This window comes from Spinacia oleracea, chromosome 5, assembly GCF_020520425.1.
Source record: "Spinacia oleracea cultivar Varoflay chromosome 5, BTI_SOV_V1, whole genome shotgun sequence".
NCBI classification, from domain to species: Eukaryota; Viridiplantae; Streptophyta; class Magnoliopsida; order Caryophyllales; family Amaranthaceae; genus Spinacia; species Spinacia oleracea.
The window spans coordinates 29,715,452-29,742,223 of record NC_079491.1 but is presented as its reverse complement, the minus strand read 5'-3'; the positions used below and the strand labels follow the sequence as shown (position 1 = coordinate 29,742,223).

At 37.2% G+C, this 26,772-nt stretch overlaps 1 protein-coding gene across 1 annotated transcript; it reads left to right on the top strand.

Annotated features, from left to right (window-relative positions):
- The first annotated feature begins 824 nt into the window (after positions 1-824).
- Positions 825-1,901, top strand: LOC110775264 (NDR1/HIN1-like protein 1). The gene has a single exon (XM_021979870.2). It carries the CDS (start codon positions 973-975, stop codon positions 1,627-1,629), a length of 657 nt encoding a protein of 218 aa, XP_021835562.1. The 5' UTR covers positions 825-972; the 3' UTR covers positions 1,630-1,901.
- Positions 1,902-26,772: the final 24,871 nt, after the last annotated feature.

Below are 26,772 nucleotides of genomic sequence, written 5' to 3'. Positions count from 1 at the left end.
TATCCCGAGTTCAGGTCGGGTTCGGGTCGGGTCACATTTCGGTCAGGTTTGATTTCGGGTTCGGGTCTTATCGGGTCGGGTTTAAGTCGGTTTGTAGCAGATAATTTCGGGTTCGGGTCTTATCGAGTCGGGTTTAAGTCGGTTTGCAACACAGTTATTTTCGGGTTCGGGTCTTAGTTTGGATCGGATAATAATCAGATCAAATAGAATTCAGGTCGGGTCACTCTCAGGGACAGGTCAAACTCGGGTCTGATAATTAACCTATACATTTTAATTATTTTATATTCTAAAAATTTTTGTTTAACTTATTTTAGAGTTAAAATTTTCAATATCTAGCAATAAATAATTAAAATAGATTTATCAATGAAGTTAATATTTGGTCGTGTCATTGATAACTCGGGTAAATCCGGTAGCGGGTTGTCACAGGTCGGGTCAATAGCAAGTTTCATCGAGTTACAATCGGTTTCGGGTTGACATCGGGTCGGATATCGAATCGGGTTTGGGTCATTGTTCGGTCGGGTCAGTTCGGTTATCGGTCATTTTCGGGTCGGGTGTCGGGTCCGGGTTCGGGTGTTACAACATCGGGTTAAAATCGGTTACCGGTTTTTTCGGGTCGGGTACAGGTCGGGTTTCGGGTTTCCTGTTTCACCGTAATTTCGGGTCATGGTCGATTACGGGTTCGGTCGGTTCAGGTCGGGTTTTCAGGTCGGGTCAGTTTTTGACAGCTCTACTCCAGCCCCTCACATATCCCGACAAACCAATATGAACGAGTTTCAGCTTTCACCTAACGCGTAGAAACTAACATTCCTATAATCCTATCCCACAACGCCACACCTCACTGCACAAACTTCACCCACCCTCACTCGGCCAAATACACACACACACTCTCTCTCTCTCTCTCTCTTTTCTATATATCTTGGTCCTCCATACTTATCACAAAAGCCTTCTCTTCCTCTTTCTCTGAATCAAAAAATGACATCAAAAGACTGTGGCCACGACGACGACGATCGTAAAGATGCAGCCCGACGTGTAGTAGGTGGCATCTTAACCTTCATAGTCCTAGTCCTATTGGTGGTATTCATAATATGGCTTGTCCTTCGTCCAACAAAGCCCCGTTTTATACTCCAAGATGCAACCATCTACGCCTTCAATATAACAGCACCAAACCTTCTAACAGCCACCTTTCAAGTAACCCTTTCCTCCCGCAACCCAAACGAGCGCATCGGTGTCTACTACGAGCGCCTAGACGTGCACGCTTCATATCGGAATCAGCAGATCACACTTCCAACAAGGTTGCCATACACTTACCAAGGTCATAAAGATATAACCATATGGTCTCCTTTTCTATATGGTAACACAGTTCCAATTGCCCCTTACTTAGGGATGTCTCTACAACAAGATCAGAATGCTGGCTTGGTCAAGATGGATATTAAAATAAATGGTAGAGTTAAATGGAAAGTTGGTACTTGGGTTTCTGGCAAATATCATTTGAATGCAAATTGCCCTGCTTACATTTCATTTGCTAATAAAGGTAATACTAATATTAATAATAATAATCCCTTTAATCTTGGATCTGCTGCTCTTAAGTTTCAGCTTCCTAGTAGCTGTCAACTTGATGTTGCTGTTTAAATATTACGGACTACCTCATCACTCATCCATCATCCAACTCGATCGCCATTCCTGTTCGATCTCTACTTTCCACTTTTTTTTTTTTTTTTTTTTTTTTAATTTTTAAATCTGGTATTATTGTTTAGCTATTAATTAGCTCCTTGTAACTTTTACTCTCATACGATTATCTTTCTTTTTGGTTGGAGGTAAATTGTTGGTAAAGTGAATAAGCACAGTTTTCATAATTTGTAAATTCTATTGATGCGATCCAATGATTATTATTAATTGTTATATTTGATCTCCACACCTACTACTAGTATGATGTGATTCAATAAAAGTTATTAGGTATACCCGAGTGTATCTATGTACTCAAAGTTATTTTTACTATGCACGATGCACCCGAATTCATCTTGTACTTAAGTGGAGTAAAAGAGAAAGGAAAGACGTTGAGGATTATTATTACTTTTCATTTCGAATGGATTGGGTTGGCAACTTGTCATTTGGGTTGCATGTGAGCCGTTCATTCGTTTCTATTGTCAATTTGTGTATTCATTTCTCTTTTGGCTTTATAGGATGGCTACACTTTCTTTTTTTTCTCCTTTTGAAAAGCCAATAAAGATACAAATAAAAAAAATGGGTAAAAACTTAAGATATACTCCCTCTGTCTCTTAATACTCGTACCGATTAGCGGAGTTTAAGACACTTAAATTTGACTTATTAATTTAATGGGTGTTAGTTGATAGTGGGGTATTTTTTTAATATAGTTAGTGGGAAATGTGTAATGGGTGGAGAGTGGTGAGTGGGGGATGTGAATTTTTAAATATTTTTTTGTAGGGAGTAGGGGTGTAGGTGGGTTAGTAGGTAAGTGTGAGAAAATAATATAATATTGGTAAAAAAATTCATTTATAGAAGCGGTGCAAGTATTAAATGACGACCCGAAAAGGAAAGCGGTGTGAGTATTAAGGGACGGAGGGAGTAGTTTACTACATGTAGCAATACTGGAATGGACGGATGTTGTATTGTTAAGAAAAAAAATACTTTGCTCGTATTAGTAAATCTTGACCGAGGCGATCGATATAATAGAATATAGAGAGGTAGCAAACGAGTCATTTAGTGCAATTCGCATAAGGCAGTTTTCTAGTATTTGCATGATTTGCATCTATATATTGTACGTTAATCAATCAGCTTATTATGATACGTGGTACCTACATGAATATATATAGATCAATGAATATATGTTCGAATCAAGTTATGCAATATGAATTACAGTTGTTGCAATTCCTTGTCTAGACATGAGATTTGCATGTTTACGATGTACACATAATTTTGTATGTATTTAAGAAAAGTGAGTTATTTTCAGTTAATTTTGGTTCATTGAATCATCTTATTGTGTGTAGAAAAAGATGTATATTTTCCGCAAAAAGGTGTGGCAATCCACATCCTCCTTTTTCACTATATACAATTATTGAAAGAATAATCCTGTTATTAGTGGTGGAGTACAATTTAATGATATAAAATATCTGTTTGGACATACATATAATCATTTATATACCCTTGTTTTGTGCTTGTTATCTTATTATCTTATTATCTTATATTTAAGTGTACTAAAGTTTTAGAGTTTATGACCACCCATCAGAATTCTAAATAAAGTCCAAAAAGTAATAATAATAATACTCATATAAAACTAATGAAAATGGGTGAGTGGTGAGCCCAACATAACCTTAAGTCCTTAACTTAGCGTATAGTGTCGGCAAGATGATATTAGGAGAGAGAGTGAGAGAAAGAGAGGTGAGTCGAGTCGAGTCGTAGTTAATTGAATTAGTTGTGTGTGGAACTCTGAACTCTGAACTCTGGAATGAGTAATAATAACAATAAGCCAAGCAGGTGAAGCTTCCTTGGAGTACCAAATACTCCCAAATCCCAATTATTACTCATTTACTCTCATTTGTGCATGCAATCATGCATGTGCTTCCCAATTCTATATACGAACTACTTATTTATTCTATTTAATATAATAAATTAAAAGCTTAATTAAACAGTGATTGAATAAACAAGAGCTTAAGAATGACTGAGCTACTCTACAGAGATCGTAACTAAAATGCTAATTAACGAGGCACAGCAAGTCCCTGAAATGAAATGATGATGAAAACGTGGGGTAAATGGATCCGTTTCCATGGGATCGTGTTCCTCTATGTCTTAACATTTTGACATTTGTAAACCAACCTAGTTACAAAAGGTGGATACCAGTTTCATCATCATGACCATTGACATTCATACCATATGTTTAGAATGCTCTTGTTTTTACTCCCTCTGCCCCTTAATACTCGACTTGTTTTGATCGGACATGCTTGCCAATGCACAATTTTGACCACCAATTTCTTTAACTATATATTAAAAAAACGGTTTTTTCATGAAATACCCCCGAGGTTTGCAAAAACGCACCAAATACCCTCGCGTCTTTTGAATCACATAATATACCCCTATTTTTTCCCAAGTTTGCACCAAATACCCCTAAACCGACCTTCCGTTAGTCCTCCGTTAATTCGTGTTTATAATTCACAGAATACCCCTATTTATAAACTTATTGTACAATATACACCTATTTTGAAACTAAGTTGCACCAAATACTCAAACTGCTTTTAAACTGCAGAATTTGATTTCCACAAATCGTTCACCTAATTAATCAAATTAATCAACCTAAAAGTTAAACCTAAAACAAAAATAGAAGTAATAATCAAAGAAAATTGAAATGCTCAAACAACAAATCCAATAAGAAATTGATTGAATTGAATTTTACTGTTGGTATACATATCGGTCAGTGCATTAGTCAATGCGGCACTACATCTAAATCCAGCAGCCACCATTGAGGAACGAACTCTCTTCCCAAGTGCAAGCAAAATAGACTCGTGAATTTACTTCATTATCTTATACGGGAAAAGTAATCTGATGGATCAGAAACAATTTGAGGGGATTGGTTAATCGCAATTTGTTCCTCAAATTCAAATTTCACAGTGGGGGATGCTTTTTCAGGCCTGATCGGAGATGGTTGGCTGCGGTTATTCAAATTTCATTCCATCATTTTCCAAATTCCTCCGCCCAAACGGTGGAAAACGGTACCAATTGGCATTTTAAACCAAGTAAAATCACAATCTTAGCTATTAAACAAATTAATAACACCAATCACTAGACTTGCAAATTCGAAACAAAGGGAATTACTGAGATAATTAGGAGGCTAAAACAAACAACAGTAGTAGAAGTGTTGAGCAGGTGCCACCTTCCGTGCTTCATTCATTGCTGGTGGTGGCACAAAAGTCATATAATCATCTCCCACTTTTTGCACTTTTTTGCTTGTATTGATTCAAGTGAAATAGACAATTTTTACATAAATTAAGATAAACCCAGATGAGGAATTTAACAGAAGAACAAAACCCAGAAAGGAATTCTTGAAATTTAGAAGCACGCAAAACCCAAATTGAAAATATTGTAAATCGCCGGCGCCGACAATTAAGTCGATTTCTTGGACTCAGCTGCCGCCTCTGAATCGCCGTCGTTGTTAATGCCAGGGAGGCGCTTAATTGACATTTCTTCGAGCAAAACTCAGTGTTCAAAGACAGCACTGAGGCCCATGGCACCAAAAACTCAGTTTTTTGAGGGACTTACAGTTCTGAGCGAAGGAGGCGATTCCTAGGTCGGTGAGTTCACGGAATCCCCGGAGTTTGAGGCGCATGAGGTTACGGCACCGGAGGGAAATGAGAACGAGGGCGTTGTCGCCTATGCTAACAGATCGACGGTCGCACCGAAGGGCGAGCTTGGTGACCGGGTCGAATTGGGAGAAGAGGGAAGTGCGTAACACCGGATCACTGTAGCCGACCAGAGATCGGCCTCCACCGGCGACCAGAGAGCGGAGATCGGACGCCGCCGGCGATCAAAGAGCAAGAGGAAGAACATCTGAGAGGAGAGAGAAAAAGAAAGAATTTGAGATTTTTTTTTTTTGAAATTTATTTCGAAAACATGTATTAAGGGCAATATAGTAAAACGCCACTAACGGCAGACTAACGTCCGTTAACTGAAGGTGCATCTCATGAACAGTACGGAAAAATAGGGGTATATTATGTGATTCAAAAGACGCGAGGGTATTTGGTGCGTTTTTGCAAACCTCGGGGGCATTTCATGAAAAAACCGTTAAAAAAAACTTATAAAAATATTAATATTTTGAAAATATACATTAAGATGAAGCCATCAATATATTATACACTAAAATTTATTTTCATATACTAGAAATAAAATAGGGTCAAAGTGAATTATGTGAATAGTGAAAAAAGTCAAAACAGGTCAAGTATTAAGAGACGGAGGGAGTATTATTTTTTTGCAAATAGTTATACTGTCATTAACATATTTATCACACAATGCATTATTTTTAATATGATGTGACGAAAGCACATTTTGTTAAGAGTTACGTATGACATTGTGATATCAAACTTCACGAATGATTTCGGTGTTAGTCTAAGTTAGGTGTTGTGTAACTTCATTCCACATGGGTGACACACATTGATGATTTACAAATCACAGATTTTGAGTAGTAGTGAAGCCAACGTATCTAAATTCCAAATTGGTATAAAGTATGCAATGGGATCACTTTTGTTATGTTCCAATTGAAGAGTGAAAGTTGAAATAATCCATCTAGGGCCCAACCACCCGGTCGGGTCTCAAAGAAGAAAAATACCAAAATGAAAGATTCTAAATGCTAATGGGAGTCGCTCCAATTAAGAACTTGATTGTATATTTGTTTGGACTATGGAGCACTCCCTATGTGTTAAAGCCAAAGGCCTTCAAAGTCCAAAATGTACATCTTACATTCTTACATGCGATTGCGGGCAGTGTAGTCATCGAAATGAATTATTGGAGTTAGGTAGGAGTAGGGTGGTCTCTTTTTCAGCCTCATCGATGTAAATAAAGGCCCTTTCAATTTCCACTATCAACTTGGCATGTTTCAAGCCAAATCAATGATAGCTCGGACCAACCGTGTAAGTTTAGGTCATCTAATTTATTTATTTCTATTCTATAAGGGAAGAGTCGAGAGCATTTCAGTAATAACATTTTTGGTGTTCCTTTATCAAAAAGATTAAACTACCCTCTATAAAATATGATTCCTTCATACTTCTTCCTTCATCTCACGACAGAAGCCAGCACTCAAGCAGCATCTTAGTACTCCATATTTATGAATGAAACAAACCCAAATTTAGCATCTTAGTACTCCATATTTATGAATGAAACAAACCCAAATTTAACCACTTACTTCAATGTACACCAATTTTTTTTAACGCACAACAGAAGAGATTATATTAAAAGCACCATAATGTACCAAACTGTACACAAAAGACCAAAATACGGGCTATGGCACCAAAAACTTGCAGCACGGAAGAGAAAAAGATTGATAAACTCCCTACCCTAATAACTACCCAAAAAGTTACCCCCCGACTAAACTGAACCTAACAAAAGATGTCAACCAAAGTGGGAGGAACACCCAAACGACCCAACTACTCCTTAGCACTTGAATCCTGCTTCTGCTGTGCTGCTGTCTTTTGCTTGACATTCACCATTTGCGTAGTCACCTTCGTTGGAATAGTACCAAACAAGATCTCAGTTGTAACCGTTGTAGTTGCTATGTCTTCCGTTGGTGGTGGAACTTCCATTTGGACATACCATATTCTTATGGAGCTTTGATTGTAATAATGACATATAAAAAATCTTGATAATCATTCTTGGCTCATGCAAACATCACCCTGGCCCAGTCTAGATGTTCTATATGTCTTGCCAAGCTGATTTTATGTCATTTTGTGATTCGCATTGAAGCATTCATGTATTTTACTTTTGAGTAAATATAGCCATATTTTTTCAAGTTCTTGTGAAATAGAAAAGTTATAAAATTCATATTTGTTCCATGAACGTAATTGTCTAGAACCTTCTAACAATAGTCCATTTCCATGTCATGTTCAACAAGTAAGACCCATGTGTCTTAAATTGATCAACTTCCAAAAATTCATGCCATGAAATTTTAGGATGTTGTCTTGTTGATATGGTTGTATGACATTGTCAATGATATGTGGAACACAAATCAAAATATTTGATTTGAACCTTCTGAAGTTTGAATGTTAAGAGATTTGCTTGTTTGTTAATCAATTATATGACTCAACCCATAAAATGACCATTTCAATCAAATAAAGATTCAACTTTGTTTTTGTTTACTTTGAATGTGAGTCTTTCTATGTCCAAACAGAAAATTGTTTATGATGATTAATGGAACATAATTTCACTAAGTTCCAGCCTTTTCAAGGACTTTAAAACAAGCAAGATGACCCTACAGCTAATGTAGCATAACTTTTCTTCATTTTTCACTTGTAGGTAATTAACCAGACTTAGCTTCCAAAATTTGAGTTCTTAACAAAAGTTAGAACCTCAAGCAATAATTAAATACCATAGGAGATTATTTTCTAAGTCGTTTCTCTTTAATAAAAACTTTTAGGTAGAAATGGAATTTTGAATTCTTTTATTTTTGTTCCCGTTTCCTATCCCTTCCAGCACCTTTTCTTATAGTCAAAAAGCTTTTACTCTTTCCTTGATCTTCTAACCTTGTTATGCCTACAAAGTCCCTTTCCTTTTATTCATTTTTGAATGATTACATCCAATGAGTCTAATTCATTATTGAATCAAAAGGAAATTTGTTGTTAACCATTGGTAATATATGAGCCTTTTACTCAATACTTCATTATTCCAAAACTACCTAGTATTTTGTATATATGAGGTCCAATTGGTCTATCATTCAATTTTTAATTGAAAGCAACCTATAAAGATCACTATAATAAAATGTAGTATCCAAATACGCTCTTATTCTCCTTTCTTTTGAGAATTGCTCTCAAAAACGTGTTATCAATATATCGAGGAAATATTGCAGTTCTATTATCCGAAACGCAAAGAAATTGATGATGAATAATTATATGCACTATGATTCATATTCTACAAAATGAAATAGCAAAGAATAAACATTTATCTACTTTAATAACTTGAAATAAAAGCATACATGCAATCATTTAAGCTATTAAAATATTTCATTCATGCAATAAATGCATAGTCCAAATGAATAAAACGAATCAAAGACCCTAAAAGTCTCTAAGTCTTAAGTATGCTTTGGCTTGTCTTAATCCTTTGAAGATTTTAGGTAAGCAAAAACCATTTGCTAGTAATTCCAAACTACTTTTGGTTAACAAGTTAATGCTATAACTTATTCCTTTGCCACAATATGCACCAATATTGCTTGAGTTATAACCACAATCAATGTGCTCCTTTGGGACGCCTTACCATCTAGGAATACTAAAATATCACCTCGCTTTGGCGGAAACCTACTATCTTAGGTTCAAAGGTTTTTGTGAGTGCTTGATTTGGAAGGCAATTTTAAACTCAATATTTTTTGGACCTAGTTATTTCTATGTTGGTTTGATTATTTAGTGAACTAAATCCTTAATCAAAACATAAAACAACATACTCATGCATAATATACATACACCAATATTTAAAAGCATAAATTAATTTGGTGAACTAATATAGCATCGTTGACTTGGCCTTGAAGCATCCGATCTTCAAATTCCACCTTGTTAGCTTGGCACCGTCTTGAAAACCATTCAAAATGCTAACTTATAATTTTCAAAATCCTACCTAGAAGTACTTGAATTAATAATCTAATTATTACAAAAAAAACTATATGGTACGCATACCATATTTTAAAATTACAATCAAAGATAAAACAGTTCACATACCGTATTTAACTGTCCTAGTTGGGCCAAACTAGTCACCTGCAAACCTGCAATTCATAGTAATATAATATGCATTCACCCATTTGTATTCTAAAATGAATGGCCCAAGTAAGCTTACACATAATTACATGATTAATTAAAATGACATTCATGTACACGCGCTCTAAAATATTAATCAAGTCCAAATTATTAATCCTTAATTATATTCTAATCAAATATTTATTTAGTTAAAGTGATTATCCAACAAAAATTAATTATGATAATTAATTTCAATCATTTCATTAAAAGGCCCCCACTTAAACCAATACCGTTTAAACTTTTAATTTTAAATATTTAAACTCACAGCCCAGCCCAAGTTAATATATATATATATATATATATATATATATATATATATATATATATATATATATATATATATATATGGTTCTGGTGAGAACCTCTCTTAAGATGAGAACTTCTCTTATAATGAGAACCTTTAACAACCGTTTGATTTAGATGGAATGGACGGAAGAGATTTAATCTCATAAAATCTCATAAAATCTCAAATGCCAGCCCTTTCTCTCTCTACTCCCCCGACATTATTTCTCTCTTCCAACTCGTTGCTCTTCGATTTTCTTCGAATTCCAACAAATTATTACTAATTAGGTGTAAATTATCAATGTACATCGGTAATTTAATGGTTGATATCAATTTGCAGCTTCAAGTTTTGGAGGCCTTCAAGGTTTTGCTGCAAATTTCGAAGGTAATTTGAAGAATTTGCTTATAATTTTTGCGGCACACCATTATTCACTCAAATCAAATTTCGAAGGTAGTTTGAAGAATTTGCTTATAATTTCTCGCAAATTTAGGTATAATATATCAACCAATAGCTACAATTACACTTGAATTCTTCGCAAAATCAAAATTTCTAACGTTTTACATTGATTTCCAGCTTCTATTTAGGGGTTCGCCAACGTTTTGGGGAAAAATCAAAGGCTAATTGTTTAATTTGGGGAAATTACTTCAAATTTTACTGCCACACTGTAAAATCGAGAAAAAAATCAGGTACTCTGCTATTTTCCAACAAGTTAAATTAGGTTTTCTAATCTTATTCGTTTGTTGATGTTGTGTTTACTTTTGCTGATTTTGTGTTTACTTTTTGTGGATGTTGTATTTACTTTTGATGATAATGTGTTTACTTTTACTCGATACTGTGTTTACTTATGCTGGTAGTGTCTTTAATTTTTGTCGTTGTTGTGTTTACTTTTGGAGTGGATTTAGAGTTGTTGGCAACTTCTTATTGATTCAGCCATGAAGTCAGGCCTGATCATGTGTCATTGCAGTAAAGTTGTGATGTTTTTGGTGGTTTTTGGGTGGCTGTGAGCTGGGGTGGGTGTTGGCTTGTATGTTAAGTGTTAGGCCTGTTGTATGTTTGGATTGTGTGTGGTTGGGTGTTAATGTGGCTGCCTACAATGCTGTGAATGTTTTATATGGCTGTTGTCAGCAGTGCTATCTGTGCATTGTTGCTGCAAGGGGACGTGCTGATGGTTTGGTTTGGAATGCTCGATTTTGTTCAAAACGTGTCAATCCCAGTTGACTGATGAGGTTATCTTGCCTGCAGTTTGTTTAAGATAGGGATTGCAGCTCTTTTGGTTATTTAATAAGTAGATCGTAGCTTGGTAAAATTAAATTAAATAGGCTCAAAAGTAAATTCATTGATGAAGAAGATGAATGTGAATTCTTATGAGCCTTTTCCATAAATGTCATCATATTTTGCATCTTTGGGCTTAATTAAGATGGCGTGTTAGACCCAATTAAACCAAAAAGATAGAGTAACTAAATTGTGTAAGAGTAAACTGAAACTCTTTCAAAGTAAACTGAAACTCTCTAAAAGTAAACTGAATCTCTCTAAAAGTGAACTGAATAATAATGGAATTTTGATTGTTATATTTTCCTTAAGTTTCATTGCAAAATTATTTTTTAACTTCAATATGATGCTCGAATTAGGTTTTCACCGCTCTCTCTAATTCCTAAAGTTTGATGTGCGATTTCAGCTTAAACTTGCAAGTTCGTCTCTAATTGCTGTCAATTCGACCATAATTTCGTGAATTCACTCCAAAGTTTCTCAAAGATAGAGGTAAAGATGCTAATTTCGTTCAATTGGTTTTGTTTTTTGAGGAAAGTTCAATAAGATTTCTAGGTTTTAAATTTCTGTAAATTTTTTCCTTGAACTTCGCATATCGCTGAATACGATATATATTTCTCATACAATGATCTGATTAACTTTCTGATCGATTTAAGCTTGACAGAAGTGCAACAATTTAGCTCGATTAAAATGTGTTTAAGTAAGCGGAAATTGTGCAGAAGTAAACTTATTATCGCTAAAAGTAAACCGAATCTCTATAAAAGTAAACTAAACGTCTCTAAAAGTAAATTAAATCTCTATATATAGAAGTAAACTAAACCTCTCTAAATGTAAAACTTAAATCTCTAGAAATATATTCTCTGGTGGTATCAAGTAAATTTGATATACTAACTCAAAAGTAAATAATGTAAACTCCAAAGTAAAGAAAAATGGCAGTGGCCTGGTGTCTGCTTACTTGTTGGTTGCCGGTTTCTTTATTATGCAGAAATTGTAGGATGCTTTTGACATTAATTAGTTAACTCAAGTTGATTGTGTTTGCTGGTTAGTTTTGGTGGTTATGCACTATTGCAAATTTGCAATGTTGTTTGTTGTTTTCTAGTTATCTGTGCGGTGAGTTATGGTTGCAGTTAGTTTACATAAGCTAGGCTAGTTCACAAGGTTGTGCTGCTGCTTGCGTTGACGGTGATGATCAGGTGCATGCAGTTGTTGGTCAGGTTAACATGGTTACGGGTGCTATTTTGAGGTTGATGCGGTGTTATTTCTTGTGTTCCGATGTTCCCGCTGTGCAGTGGGTGTTGGTGGATGAAATTGGGGTATTGTTGTGTAGGGTTGTGGTCAGGCTAGTTGTTGGCCAGCACGGTTGGGATGCTACTTAGCTGTTTTTATTTTAATTTGTCTTTTAAAGTGGTACTCCAGTTCTAATAGGTTGATAGTAAATGAGTTTTCTGGTTTGCCGGGGTGTTGGTTGTCAGATTTGGGGACAAAGTAAGTCTTCACTGAGGGTGGATCCTGACATTAGGCTCTTGGATTGTTGTGTAGGGCTGGTGGTTCGGTTTTGTAAGTCAACTTTGGTAGCCTGGACAAAGTTTACTTCTTGTTTGTTGTTTTGTTTTCCAAAAGTAAACTAATTTAATCTAAAAGTTAATTAAATCACTTTAAAAGTAAACTTAATAATAATAATAATAATGAAGCGCCAATATTTTTCTTCCTTTAAACCTATTAGCTCAAATGGTAGAGCACTACGCAAATGCATAGGGGATGTAGGTTCGATTCCTACATAGGTTGTCTCTAAAGTAAATTAGAAAAAAAAACTCGAAAGTTATTACAAAAAATTAAAAGTAAATCAAAGTACCTCAAAAGTAAATCATAATAACTTACAAGTAAATGTCCAACACTAATACAACAGAGGTAAGGATTATTAAATCTGAATAAAGTAAACTAATATCTCATGGTTGATTGGTTGTGACAGCAGTCCTTGTGAGTTGTGATTGTGTTGTAGCAAAGAGATTAAGAAACTTTGTGAATTTTGTTACATTATTTATCAGAAATACAAGGAAAGTAAATAAAAAACACTCAAAAGTAAACTAATAATATTCAAAAGTAAATCAGAAAACATCGAAGTGTATGAACAATTAAATGGTCCGAAGCGATAAATTAGCATATAAACTCTAAGTCAAAGTAAATGTTTTCACACTAAAAGTGAATAAAAGGATACAAAAAGTAAAGATAACCTACGTGGGATTCGAACCCACATCTTTTGCGCTTTTGCAAAATGCTCTTCCAATTGAGCTAGTAGGTTATTATCTAAAGATAGATTCGGGGTAATTAGAAAGCATTCACATATTTTTCGTTTTGTGCAATTTTACAGTAGATAAAGAACCGGTAAAAGTAAATAGAATCGATTAAAAAGTAGAACATCACCAACTCCATCTCTAACAACCATCCTCAACCCTATCTCTAAAAACCAAGAGAAGAACCAAAGCTCGGCAAGAAAACAACAAAACTAACAGAAGTCAACTGTGGCCAACATGCCAGAGAGTCAAAGGAACTTCAAAAACAAAACAAGTACCTCCGAAGCTAGAATCACATGTACTGAAACAACTATAACATTCTGAATATCTAAACTACATACCTTAGTTTTTAGAAACAATAGGCTCAAAGAAAATTACCAGGCACTTGGACAAGTTCAGAGGATGTAGTTACTATTATAGTTGAGATAATTTACAGTTAGTACCATACTTTAGCCTATGATCTCATTAATCATAGACCTAGCTAAGGAGAACAAGACTGCCAATATTAATCAACCCATTTTTTCTTACTATAATAATTGAAGAATTCAATCATTTTTGTATATTTCTGCTGGTTATGTGATTTTTCAGGTGTTTGTATATACTGCTTTTTAAGTGGAAACTGTGGCACTAATCTCAAGTCCAAACATATTGGGAGATAATAATCTATGATTTAAGGGCAAGTTAATTAATGTAGCATACACTTTTAAGAAGTACATGTACAAGGGAAAGTTCCCCGCTACCAAATTCATGTGTTTGGCATACCTTGCTAAAGTTTTATTGTTGTTAGGTTGCTCCTTACAAGATACTGCGCAGTGAAAAGGATGATGGATCGGTTGCAACTCATATTTTCCAAGAGGATGTTTCTGAATACAGTAGATGAGATGGCTGACTATGAGAAGCCGTCTGTGAACCATCAGGATTTTTTTATCACTTCAGCAATCCCGCAGCACCAAATAGACCCACCAAATAGACCCAACTAAGGAGAACAAGACTGTCACCTAAACCATAACAAGCTCAAGAAAACATCAGTCAAGAAAAGCTATAAAGCTCTCATTTTTATATCAAAATGTTTCACATTTTCCATAGTTTCCATGCCATACAACAACCAAAAGCACTATGTTCAAGGGAGAATCATGGATCAAATTAAAAGCAAACTAATCATCCCAATCTAAACACACAAAGGAGGAGGAATTGAGAAAAAAATAAGGCAACTCAGCCCATCTCAGCCTCGCTACAACGAACACAAGTAAATCAATTACAAAATATCCTCCCAATAGAATTTCAAATGAACCCAATCCCTTTCTTTAGTAACTAACTGAAAATACTAGGAACTGTGGCCCATACATATATTCCCTTCTCCATATAATCTACAATTTCAGACCTTCCCCGGCCAAATTAAGATTCAACAGAGAGAGATCAACTTTAAAGTACTTTAGGTAAGCCAAAATGAGCTCCTCCTTACAGGAATACATCAAGAAACCAAGATCAATCCATAGTGCTGGTGAAGCATCTATGTTGGACTCAAATTTTTGGCCGTTGTAAAAGATCAGTCCAAAATTAATACAATTCGAAAATTTTAAAATACAAGCTAATAAACAAATTGTTTAGTAAAGTTATCACAATAATACAAACAAATACAGATTAAACAATGAATAGGATCAAAGAATAACTCAGAACAAAACAACAAGATCAATAATAAAAATGAAAAGTTCAGTTTTAAGCCCTTAGTTTTAACAGTTAAAAGTGCAAAAACTGAAATGAAACCTTAATTAACTCGAGAAAACTAAACCCTAACTTTAACAATGAAATCGCAAAATACTGCGACAAAAGCCCTAATTTGAAAAACAATAATCCCTAATTTGATCAAAAATCAAAAGTACAAACACTGAAACAAATCGAACAATTCAATACATACTTGACGAATTGAAAAACGTGAAATCGCAAACAAGTAAGAAACTTGCAGGAATCGAGGATGTCATTCAATCGTAGAGACTAGAGAGGGTTTAAAGAAGGAGAGAGAAAACGGGGAAGAAGAGAGAGAAAACGGGAAGGAAGAAGAGAGAGAAAGAAAATCTGGAAAAAGGAATAGAAAGGGAGGTCATTCATCCAAAGTAAAATGACCATATTGATTTGGTCGGCGGGATGTAGGTCGTTGATTGAATTGATCTAAGAGCTGAGATTAGTTCTCAGTTCTCATCTTAAGAGGTGATTCGGATCCTGATTCTATATATATATATATATATATATATATATATATATATATATATATATATATATATATATATATATATATATATATATATATATATATATATATATATATATAGATTTTCACTCAAATGAGAAGGAGACTTAAAATGAGACAAATGAGAAGGAATTAGAGACGTTCAGCATTAACAGATCCGATGGCTTGAGTCATCCCAATTTAAAAATGCTAAAAAAAAAACCCACAAAACAAGTCTGTAATTCTTTCTCGTCCAAATTCTAAAACTCACTAATCCATTCTCTCTCCTCAAGGATTCATCCACGGCATCAACCCTCTCAAGCTCCTCCTTCTCGCCCTCCCCCATCTCCGCCACCAACCACTCGTATTCCCATCTGTTGCAACCCACATGCCACCATCATCGTGTTCCATAGCAATCGACACCAATCAAACAATTTTCAACATAAAAATATCTAACAGCAATTACATTTACCCAATTAGTTTTATCAATAAATCACTCTTGCCCAACCCCAAATTTCCAGTATTTAAATCAAACTCCACAATCGATTTACATCTTACAAGCCATGGAGGAGAAAGAGAAAATACCCACTAAAATGAGAGATGGAGAAGAGACAAAGAGGTGGTCAATGGCTCATTACCATTTTCGAAAAATTTGCTCATTTGAAAACCTTTTTGCTCATTACACCAAATATTTGAACAAAATGAGCAAATTATTTTGCTCATTTGAACAAAATGAGCAATTTATTTTTGCTCATTATACAAAATAAGCTAATTTTCAGATCTCCATACTCTCCCTGCTCTCAGTCTTCCATACCACATATTATAACTTTTGATAAAATTTTGCAAATCCAACAAAGGTGAAACTCTCAATTTGATGTGAACAATTTCCACCAATTAATTAAGAATGACATTTTACTTTTCTCTCTCCTCCTAGACCCTATCTTGATATTGTTTAATCAAGATAATCACATGGAAAAAAAAATTAGCAGCTAACTTTACTCCATTATTGTCATGGAAGTAAGAAGGAGAAAGCAGAGTAGGTAAAGAACAAGAGGTCATCAATTTTTAATTTTATTTGAGTTGTTTTACGCTACTTTTTCATTCTTTTTATTGATGAAGTTTTGGATGAAATTATTATGTTTGTTGGTGCAAGAAGTGACAGTTGGAGGAGAGAAAAAGTCAAGATTGGGGTTGACCGGTTGAATGCAGTGGGTTTAGTTTTTATTTTGAATAATCGTGTCTCATACGCACGAGATGGTAGTCGTTAGATCAATTCAATTGCACGGTTCAGATTCTTTCTCATTCTTCTCATTTTAACAATCTTCTCATTGGAGGGGACCCTATATATATATATATAAACAAGTCCAATGTTAGCTCCTATGTACAAAAATAAGTCCAAATCCCAAAAATTAGGCCTTGAATTAAAACTGAAGAAAAAGTGCACAAAATAATGCAATTAACGAAGCATGGGCTTGCGCCCAGCCATCGCTGCGTTGTGCGGCTCGTAAGCATACGAGTAGCAGGTCGCAAGGCCCAATGAATTGGTTGCTTGGTTGTGTAGCGTGGCCCACATAGATGATGGCTTCGTGCCACACCCATCGTTTGTGATATCCAAGCAGCAGCGTGCGCGGAAATGCAACAACAACATTAAGCCGTACCGCAAGCCCACGCATAGCCACGCTAGGCACGAGCGAGTGTTGGCTCGCTAGCAGATCGCAAGCCCAATGCACGACCAACAACGCCAGCGTTCCATCGCATGAGTGAGCGCACGTTGGCTCGCTAAGCTCGCTCGTTGGCGTTGTGTGCTCGCCCTTCCTTTCTTCTTGTCGAGCTCGCACGACAAGCTGCTCCATGGCCCTCGCCTATGCGCTGGGTGCTTTCAGACAACAGCACTCGCCCAAAGGCGATGTGTTTTCTCGTCCACACAAACCAAAATCCAATTTGTTTCCGAGATGAAAAAAAAAACGAATTATAATTTCATAATTTTAACAAGTCCAATCGTCAAAATTACGAAAAATAATTGAAATAGGGCGATTTATTAAATTTCACAAAATCTAATTCATGAAAAATAATCAATTTAGGCTAACTTATATTCAAATTTAACGAAAGAATCCAATCAACAAAATTTCAAATACTTTAGATAAACCAATCTGACAATTTTAACCATTCAAAACAATTAAATTTCAGATTTTTATGAAATTTGGTTTAGGTGATCGATTAAAATTGACGAATTCAATCAAAATTTTAATCCTTGAATTTTTAAATGAGCTATTTAAACATGAAATTATATTCCCTTACTCACCTAAATTTTTTTCCAGAAATAACCAATTGAACTAATTAATTTTTGATCGTAAAAATGAATAATTTAGGGTTTCCGGAATTATGGTTTATATTTAAAATTTATGAACGAAATAAATTTTAAAGCTTCATAACAATTATAAAAAATTAGTAGGAAAAATATCAATTAATTATATATTTATTACCAATCATATTTAATTTTTAAAGCCGGTTTTATTCACGATTTAATTGTTTTTAAAACGAAAAATCCTCAAAAAGTCCGACTTAACACCTACTCCCTTCGCATTTAATTAAAAAAATACACTTTCTATAATTGGTCGTATTTAATTAAAAGATACACTTCCTATTTTTGGCATATTATAGTTCTCACTTTCAATTATATTAAATCTTTCTCTCCTTTTTGTGGTCTCCACACTTAATCAAATTATCTTTTTACTACATTAAATAATTAACTAGGCCACTATCAATTTCTTACAACAGATAATAACTCAAAATCTCATTTTTATCTTATTTTAATAAATTTAACTCACCCTCTTAAAATTACGTGTCAGTCAAACTGTATATTTTAATCAAATACGATGGTAGTAATTATATAAAGTCTTCCCTATCTTCTATTAAGTCCATCATAAAATAAGAGATAAAAAAGTGACTATCTACACATATTAGCCCATACCAATATAATACGGTTTGTATATATATTCATCATGGGCTTAGTTTGTATTTAAGATATTAACCCTAAAAGCCCGTAGCTTAATTTGTAATATATAACACAAATTGTGATGCAATACAACTCAAGGAAAATCATAACCCTAACAAACTTATCATGGTATCGGAGCTTGCAGCCTAGCAAACTCTATCATCTCAATTTTTTTTTTAACTTCTGTGTTTCCTTACTATCGCCGTTCCTAGGAGAATATTGAAACCTCACCAGCGTTGATTGCTACCCATTCACCATGGACAGCGACGGTAAAATTGATCCCGCATCTCCGTATTACCTAAGTTCTGGAGATCAACCGGGACTTATTATTACTCATGTATTGTTACGGGGTGGGTCGTCCCAAAATGACGTTGTATGCTGTCAAGTCCTTAACAATTAGGAAGTTCACTTCCATCTTCCGTCCGTTTTTTCTATCCCCAATCCGAACTGGCAAAGTGATGACGCCTACAGGATGTATAATGCTTCCTCCAAAACCAATGATAGGATGGTGTATGCTATCCATGGTTTTGGGGTCATGTGCTAGGCGGTTGAGGCATTCCACGCTCATTATGTCAGACGAGCTCCCAGTGTCTATTAGGATGCGCTTCACCCTCATATTGGATATTTTGAACTCGACCACAAGAGGATCATCATGCGGAGTGGCTATTCGTCCACCATCTCACTCACAAATCTCGATCCGTGGGAATGGGTCCAGAGGTGACTTTCCTACCAGCATTACCTGCCCCAGGCGGCGAGCATAATCTTTTTGCCCCGTCATGGTGGGTCCTCCAGCGGCCGGTCCCCCAGATATGACGGCTACAAACCCCCCTTCGCTGTGATTTCCCTCCGTAGGCGAGACAGGTGACTTGTTCTTTTTGTACTGGTTTTTCCCAGAGCCGTGAGCATTCCTCTGTAAGTAGTTCTTGAGGTGTCCTTTAGAGGCTAGGCCGTCTAGAGCTCTCTTCAAGCTTCTACAGTTCTTGGTTTCATGCCCTATGTCTTCATGGAACTGGCAATACAACTTAGGGTCTTGACTCTCAGCAGGAGACTTCATGGGGAAAGGTCGTTCAAGGTCAAACCTGGTTCCGACGTCTTTCAGTATTGTGAGGAGATCTGTGTTATACTCGAAGTATTCCCTTTCTTGTGGACGTTCTCTCTTGTGTCCAGGAGAATTGGTATCATGCTCTTTTGAGAGTGCCCAAGTACCATTTACTCGTGGGGCTTTTCTGTCTATCTTGTCTTTTTTCCCTGAGGAATCTGTTGCTTCTCCAGTCCTTCCATCTTTTGACGTGCTTCATATCTATGTTGCATGGATAAATGCTTCGGCCTCGTCCAAAACTTCGGCCATAGTCCGCACACTTTTCTCCGTATTACCTAAGTTCTGGAGATCAATCGGGACTTATTATTACTCATGTATTGTTACGGGGTGGGAATAACTATATGGCGTGGGCTAGGGCTATGCATCTCTCGCTTCAATCGCGCCGGAAATTTGTGTTTGTCGATGGAACAATCACTCAACTTACGGAAAAGAAGAGGCAACTCGATTGGGTCACCGTTAATTCTATGCTTGTCTCATGGATGGTGAAGAGTATGGAGCCCAAAATTGCTGCCTCTATTCCTTATCATGATAACGCTAAGAAATTGTGGGATTACTTACCCAAGAAATATGGTGTTGCCAACGGTCCTCGCCTACAGCAGCTGCGTGGTGACATTGTTGCGTGCAAGCAAGGCAAGGGCATGACAATGGAAGACTACTACAGGACTTTGACAGGTCTGTATGACGATTTGGTGCAATTTAAGCCTTTACGTTCTTGTGAATGTGGTAATTGCTCCTGCAATATGGCTGGAAAATTGCAAGCAGGCCGAGACGAAGAGATCCTGCATCAGTTTCTGATTCGGGTAGACGACGACCTCTATGCAACGGTACGTACGAATCTCTTGTCTAGGGTCCCTTTGCCCACATTGGATGAAGCATATTTGACGTTTGAGAAAGAGGAACGTTCCAGGGGAATTGTTCTGTCCAATGCTGCACAGGAGCAGGTTCAAACGCAGTCTATTATTGCCATACAAGCTGAGCAACGCCCAAGGTTCGTTTTGAGCGGTCTGACAAGTCGCAGCTCAGCTGCACCCACTGCAAACGCAACAGCCATGACATCAGTACGTGCTTCAAAATTCACGGGTATCCGGAGTGGTATGACGAGGTGAGGCAGCGTCACGCGAAAAGTGGGTCATCTGCTCCTAGTGGTGCATCTGTGACAGTAGCGCGCAGCCGCGGAGGTGTCCCTGCGAGGGCCAATGCAGTTTCCAGTACCAATGTGGGGGAGAGCGGTTCTTTGGGTGTGCCTGCAGGAGGTACAGTGACTTCTTTGGCTGCTTATACGCCTGAACAAGTCAAGCCAGTGCTCAATATTCTCAACAGTACCTCATCCAACAACAATAATTCCAATACTACAAATGCCCAGTTGGACAACATGACGGGTGAGTCTTGTATTTCGTGGATTATTGATATGGGTGCGTCCCCTCATGTGATCGGTGATGCCTCACGTTTGATAGATATTGAATCGATCATTGCCTCTCCAGTTGGTTTGCCAGATGGTTCACTTGTCACTGCTACAAAGGAGGGTCGTGCAATTCTCTCCGGAAAAATAACTCTTGAAAATGTTTTATATGTTCCTACATTAAGTTGTAATTTAATATCGGTGTCGCAACGGATTAATGATTCTCATTGTTTCCTTCAATTCACCGACTCTTTATGTGCTATACAGGACCAACATTCGGGGCGCCTGATTGGAGCCGGTTAACGGAAAGACGGACTCTACTATTTTCGGGATATTCCTACAGTGTGTGCGGTGACCGTTCCCGAAGTGACAACATTCAAGCTATGGCATCGTCGTCTGGGGCATCCTTCTGATAGAGTTCTCAAGTTAGTTCCTGCAATTAAGAATTGTTCCAGTAATATTGCGAAGAAATTAAATATAGCATGTGATGTCTGTCCGCAAGCTAAACAACATCGTGATAGTTTTCCTGTTAGTAATAGCAAAGCCAGTAGAATTTTTGAATTGATACATTGTGATTTGTGGGGGCGTAATTCTACTCCTTCCACTAGTGGTGCGCATTATTTTTTGACATTAGTCGATGATTTTTCTAGAGCCGTTTGGGTGTATTTATTACATTCGAAAACAGAGGTTTATAAAGCTTTTCGCTTTTTCTTTGCTATGATTGAACGTCAATTTGAAACTACTGTTAAGTTGGTACGTAGTGATAACGGCACGGAATTGAAATGCATGTTGGATTATTTTGATGAAAATGGGATTATTTTTCAAACCTCTTGTGTTGGTACTCCTCAACCGAATGGGCGGGTAGAACGGAAACACCAACATATTTTGAACGTTGGTCGAGCCTTGATGTTTAAGGGTAATCTGCCTATTTCTTTGTGGGGTGAATGCATCTTAGGTGCCGTCTATTTAATTAATCGTACCCCCTCAGGGCTATTACAAAATAAAACTCCATTTGAGGTGTTATTTGGTCACGAACCCGAATTAGATCATCTTCGAATTTTCGGTTGTTTGTGTTACGCATATAATCAAAAATCAAAGGGTCATAAATTTGCATCTAGGAGTCGGAAATGTGCTTTTGTTGGTTATCCCAACGGAAAGAAAGGGTGGAAATGTATGACATGGAAACATCAGAAATCTTTGTATCACGTGACGTCAAATTCCATGAAAATGAATTTCCATTTTCCACCATTAACGTTGCATCATTGGAGGGTGAAGATTTGAATGGTAATGAAAATGATGTCTTGGATGTTACATTTCTTGATGACTTGGAACATACTTTGGCTGAAAATGTGATAGAAACAGTACAACCCACTGCTGGGGTGTGGGATGCTGCTACTGCCCACGGCCCACCTGTGGAGCCTGCTAACTCCTTCTCTCTTCCAACAACAGGCCAGGCCCACATCTCCTCCTCCCTTTATTCTTCACCCACGCTGCTGCCTTCTTCTTCTGGGCCAGCGCCTAATCCCACGGCCCAACCAGATGCACCCTCTCCTATCTCTACACAACAGCAAGCCCAATCTTCTACTCAAGAGGTGGGAATGGATCCTCTGTTTGCAGATGGTCCGATTGGTTTGGGCAAGGGCTTCCGCCTTAAATGACCTTCTGTGCTCCTAAAAGATTATGTCACACACACTGTCACATCAATGAGTCCGTCCACCCGTTCACCATCCACTACTGGCTCCTCAGGTACTCTGTAACACCCTAATAATTCCTTGCTTTTATAAAATCATTTTCCAACTTAAAATAAAGGAATTACTAAAGCATTACCGCCACCGTGTTAACAGTTAAGGCTATTACCAGAATTACGCAGCGGAATTTAATGTCAACTAACTTTTAAAAACATAATTAATGAAATATCGAGGCCTCCTACAATTTGGAACCATAATGGCCCAAAACCCAAAACATAAATAGTTCAAACATTTCAAACACAATTAAAGTATTATTAAATGGTTCGAAATACGAAAACATGCAACTCTCTCGATCATCCCAAGCCACATGATTCCGATCTACCAACCTGCTATATTATTCTACTCCCCATCAATGCAAGTGAAAATGATAGATCATCATAGGGTCATTAAGGCAAAGGCCATGACCAAAACACACAAAGCACGTAGTCAGCAAAAGCCAAGTACTTACAAGAATAGAGTGAAATGAAACTAAAACATGCATCACTCACTAAGTACTAATCGACATGCAAAAGCCATATAATAATTAACAAACAAATCATGAATACAAGACTCGACTCATGACTCGACTCTTGACTCACAATTTAATTAGAATAAGCTTCGAACTGAAGGAAATAATGCCCTTGGTCCAAGTATGCATTTAATATTAAGTCTAATAAATGCGGTTCAGTATTAATTAACAAGTTAATAATTCAGTGAGATCAAGTGAGCTGAATGCCTAGCTAGAGGCCGCTTCAGTTCAAGTGGCATTAATGATATTAATCCACAGCTTACTCTTGACTGAACCCGTAGGGTCACACAAATAGTACGTAAACGGATCAAGTATTTAATGGCATTAAATACTCCATCTATGGATATTCGGAATCGACGGATCTTGGTTTCAGTGGGAGCTGAGATCGTCACAAGCAAGAAATGAATACTCCGGAAACGATGATATTGCCGGAAACGGAAATATGGATCGTATCGGAAATATAAAATATTATCCAAGTCGTAGATGTTGCCGGAAACGGAAACATGGTACGTATCGGAAAATATTGATGGAAATGGAAATATTGCCGGAATCGGAAATATTGCCGGAAACGGAAATATTGTCTGAATCGGAAATATTATCGGAATCGGAAAATAATTCCGGAAACGGAAATATTAAATATTTGTTCGAAACGGAAATTAATTCCGGAATCGGAAATATTAAATATTGTTCGTATTGGAAATAAATTCCGGAATCAGGAATTTAATCGGAAGCGTATCGTACGAATTAGCATCGGACGAGGCCTGCCAGACGAAGGCCCAGCACGAAGCCGGGCCATCGCCCAGCAAGCCAGCACGCCACAACGCACCAGCCAAGGCTGCGCCAGGCCCACCGCAAGGCAGGCCCAGCGCGCGCCAAGGCTGCGGCAGCGTTGGGCCTCGTGGCATGGGTTGCGAGCTCGCGGGCTGCGCGCGCGCGCATGGCGCCCCTCGTGGGCTGCTGTGCGTGCGTCAGTGTGTTTGTGTGCTATACGAATCCTAAAACTATTAGGTTTCGATATATGATTAAATTCCTAATCCTAAAAGGGTAAATTAATTAATCAGAATTCTATTAGGATTCTAGTTTAATTAATTCGTATCCTAATAGGATTCCAGTTGCTTTTCCATACCTCTATAAATAGGTGCCTAGGGTCATAATTTATAGACACAATTGAAGTATTCTAAAGGTAAGATTTTGAAGAAAAATCAGCCACTCTCTTGCCCCCTAATCAGGCGAAATCTATACTACCTTAAGGGCGATTCTAGTTGGTCAAGCTTAAGGCGGATCCGGACGTGCTGTGGACTATCTACGGAGGGACGACACTTGGAGTCCTAAAGACTTGTTCTTGTTCGGTTCGGGCGCAGCTAGGGAGGGCACGCAACAAAGTGTATGTATCTAAACTATGCTAAATGATTATGTGTAAATAATATGCTTTTCTGGCTTTATGGTTTTTCCGCATGATTTATGTTTTGTCATATGAATCATAACCTATCACGAACGGGCCAAAAGAATATTCCATAAAGGAAAGCTGATGGGAGCCAACCATGCACCAAGTAATACATAATAAATTCGGGCCATACCGACGGAATTCCTGCGCATATTATAAATGAAACAACGTCTTCTTTCATTAGTAGGAGTACGAGCTTTCCGGCAACACTCCCCCCATTGTTCATACTCAAGGTATATACGTTCCAAGAGTTTTGAAGCTTGTTCTGGTTGCACTTTACGTTTATTAATATTTTATTAATGGGTGAACTCAAGACTCACCAACATGCACACAACAATTAATAAACAACAACCAAGACTATCTTATTTTAGTGCTTTAGGACTTGTGATCAATCAAAGCAAGACACTTGTGGAATTACTACCATGTTCCTCCTCACCAAAGTGAGGCTCCACATCATTCACATTAACATGAGGGTTGTGCCCTTGCACGACAAATCCTAATTCATTTCATACATAATATTCCCAACTGAACCCTACATGTGCGGTGGCTTACGTGAGCCAACCCTTCACATGTGGTAAAATAAATAGTACAACGAGGTACGAATAATTGGCTCAAAGTATGCTAGACATCCCGTACAATAGCATACAAATAAATAATCCATCCCTTGCATGTGAAACAAACCATACATGCATAAATATTGAACAACATGATTGACAATGAAATCCATACTCATAATAATTTCAACATGCTTGTTCAATAATTAATCCAATAAATACAACATCACAAATCACATGCTCGTTCACCAAAATAAACATGATTCCACATAATTTAATTCACATCATCAACAATCATGTAATGTCATTGACAAAAGGTGTGGTCGCCCTACACTTGTACGTACCTTGAATACCTAAGCGTAGGGGCCACTTTGCAATAACGAGCACTCAACTAGAAATCACCTCCTATCATCAAAATAATAAAACTTAAATTATTTCTATGTTCATTAAATTTCCAGCAACTTTATAAATTTAGAACCTCATTTAAACTTTAGAATTCAATCGTTTTTCAATAATATAATCGTCTCAATTTGCAAAATCAATCCCTAGTACAAAAACATACTTTTTTCTGCCTTTAAAATCAATAAAAATCAACACTTTAAGCCTTTATTCAAATCTGAAAATATAATTGATTATCATAATTAATAATCATCACCTAATTATGCTAATCAATTGACTCATTAGGTCTAGGTTAAAACTCTAACTTGAAAATCCCAATAAAACTAGTTTATTATCATAAAAATCAATGCTTTATTCAATAAATAAATCTGAAAATTCATCCTTTAATAATTAAAACAAACCTAATGAATCACAACACGCAAATCCTCAAACCACGGTATTCATAACCGGTTCCCAGCATTTTAATTACTCAAAACAATATTAATATTATAATTTAAATACGGAATTTAAATAGAATAGGTAAGGAAGAAGAGAATTATACCAATCCGGCCTATAGCACGGAACAACCACGAATTAGAGTGATTGGGCGAAAGATTGAACAAGAACGAACACACACACACAACGCACAACTCGTGTGCGTGTGTGCGCAGCGATGAAGGGGGACGCAGCAGGGCCGCGCGCGGGCTGGGCGCTGTGTGCGAGGGAGAGAGCGAGTGAGCGAGAGTGTGGCATGCGAGGAGGGCAAGGCACGCAGCAGCGTGCAGCACTGCTGGGCGCGGAACGAGAGAGGAAGAGAGGGAGTGCTGGCGCTTGGGCGAGACAACACGCGAGGGCACAGGGGCAGCGCGCGCTGGGGCGTGAGGCTGAGCAGCACGAGGGCACTGCAGCACGAAGGCACGAGCACGGGGCTGCGTGCGTGCGGGCGTGCAGACGAGAGAGAGGAGAGGGAGTTGGAGTGATGGGCAAGCAAAGCAAAAGAGAGGGTTTATGAGATTTTAGGGGTTCAATTAATGATGAGGAGTCCTATTTATAGGCTCCTTATTTTTAATGGGCTAGGCTTAGGGAATT

Bases quoted from the DNA above. Each gene is read 5' to 3' on its own strand.
- LOC110775264 (XM_021979870.2), top strand. From the start codon at position 973: ATGACATCAAAAGACTGTGGCCACGACGACGACGATCGTAAAGATGCA.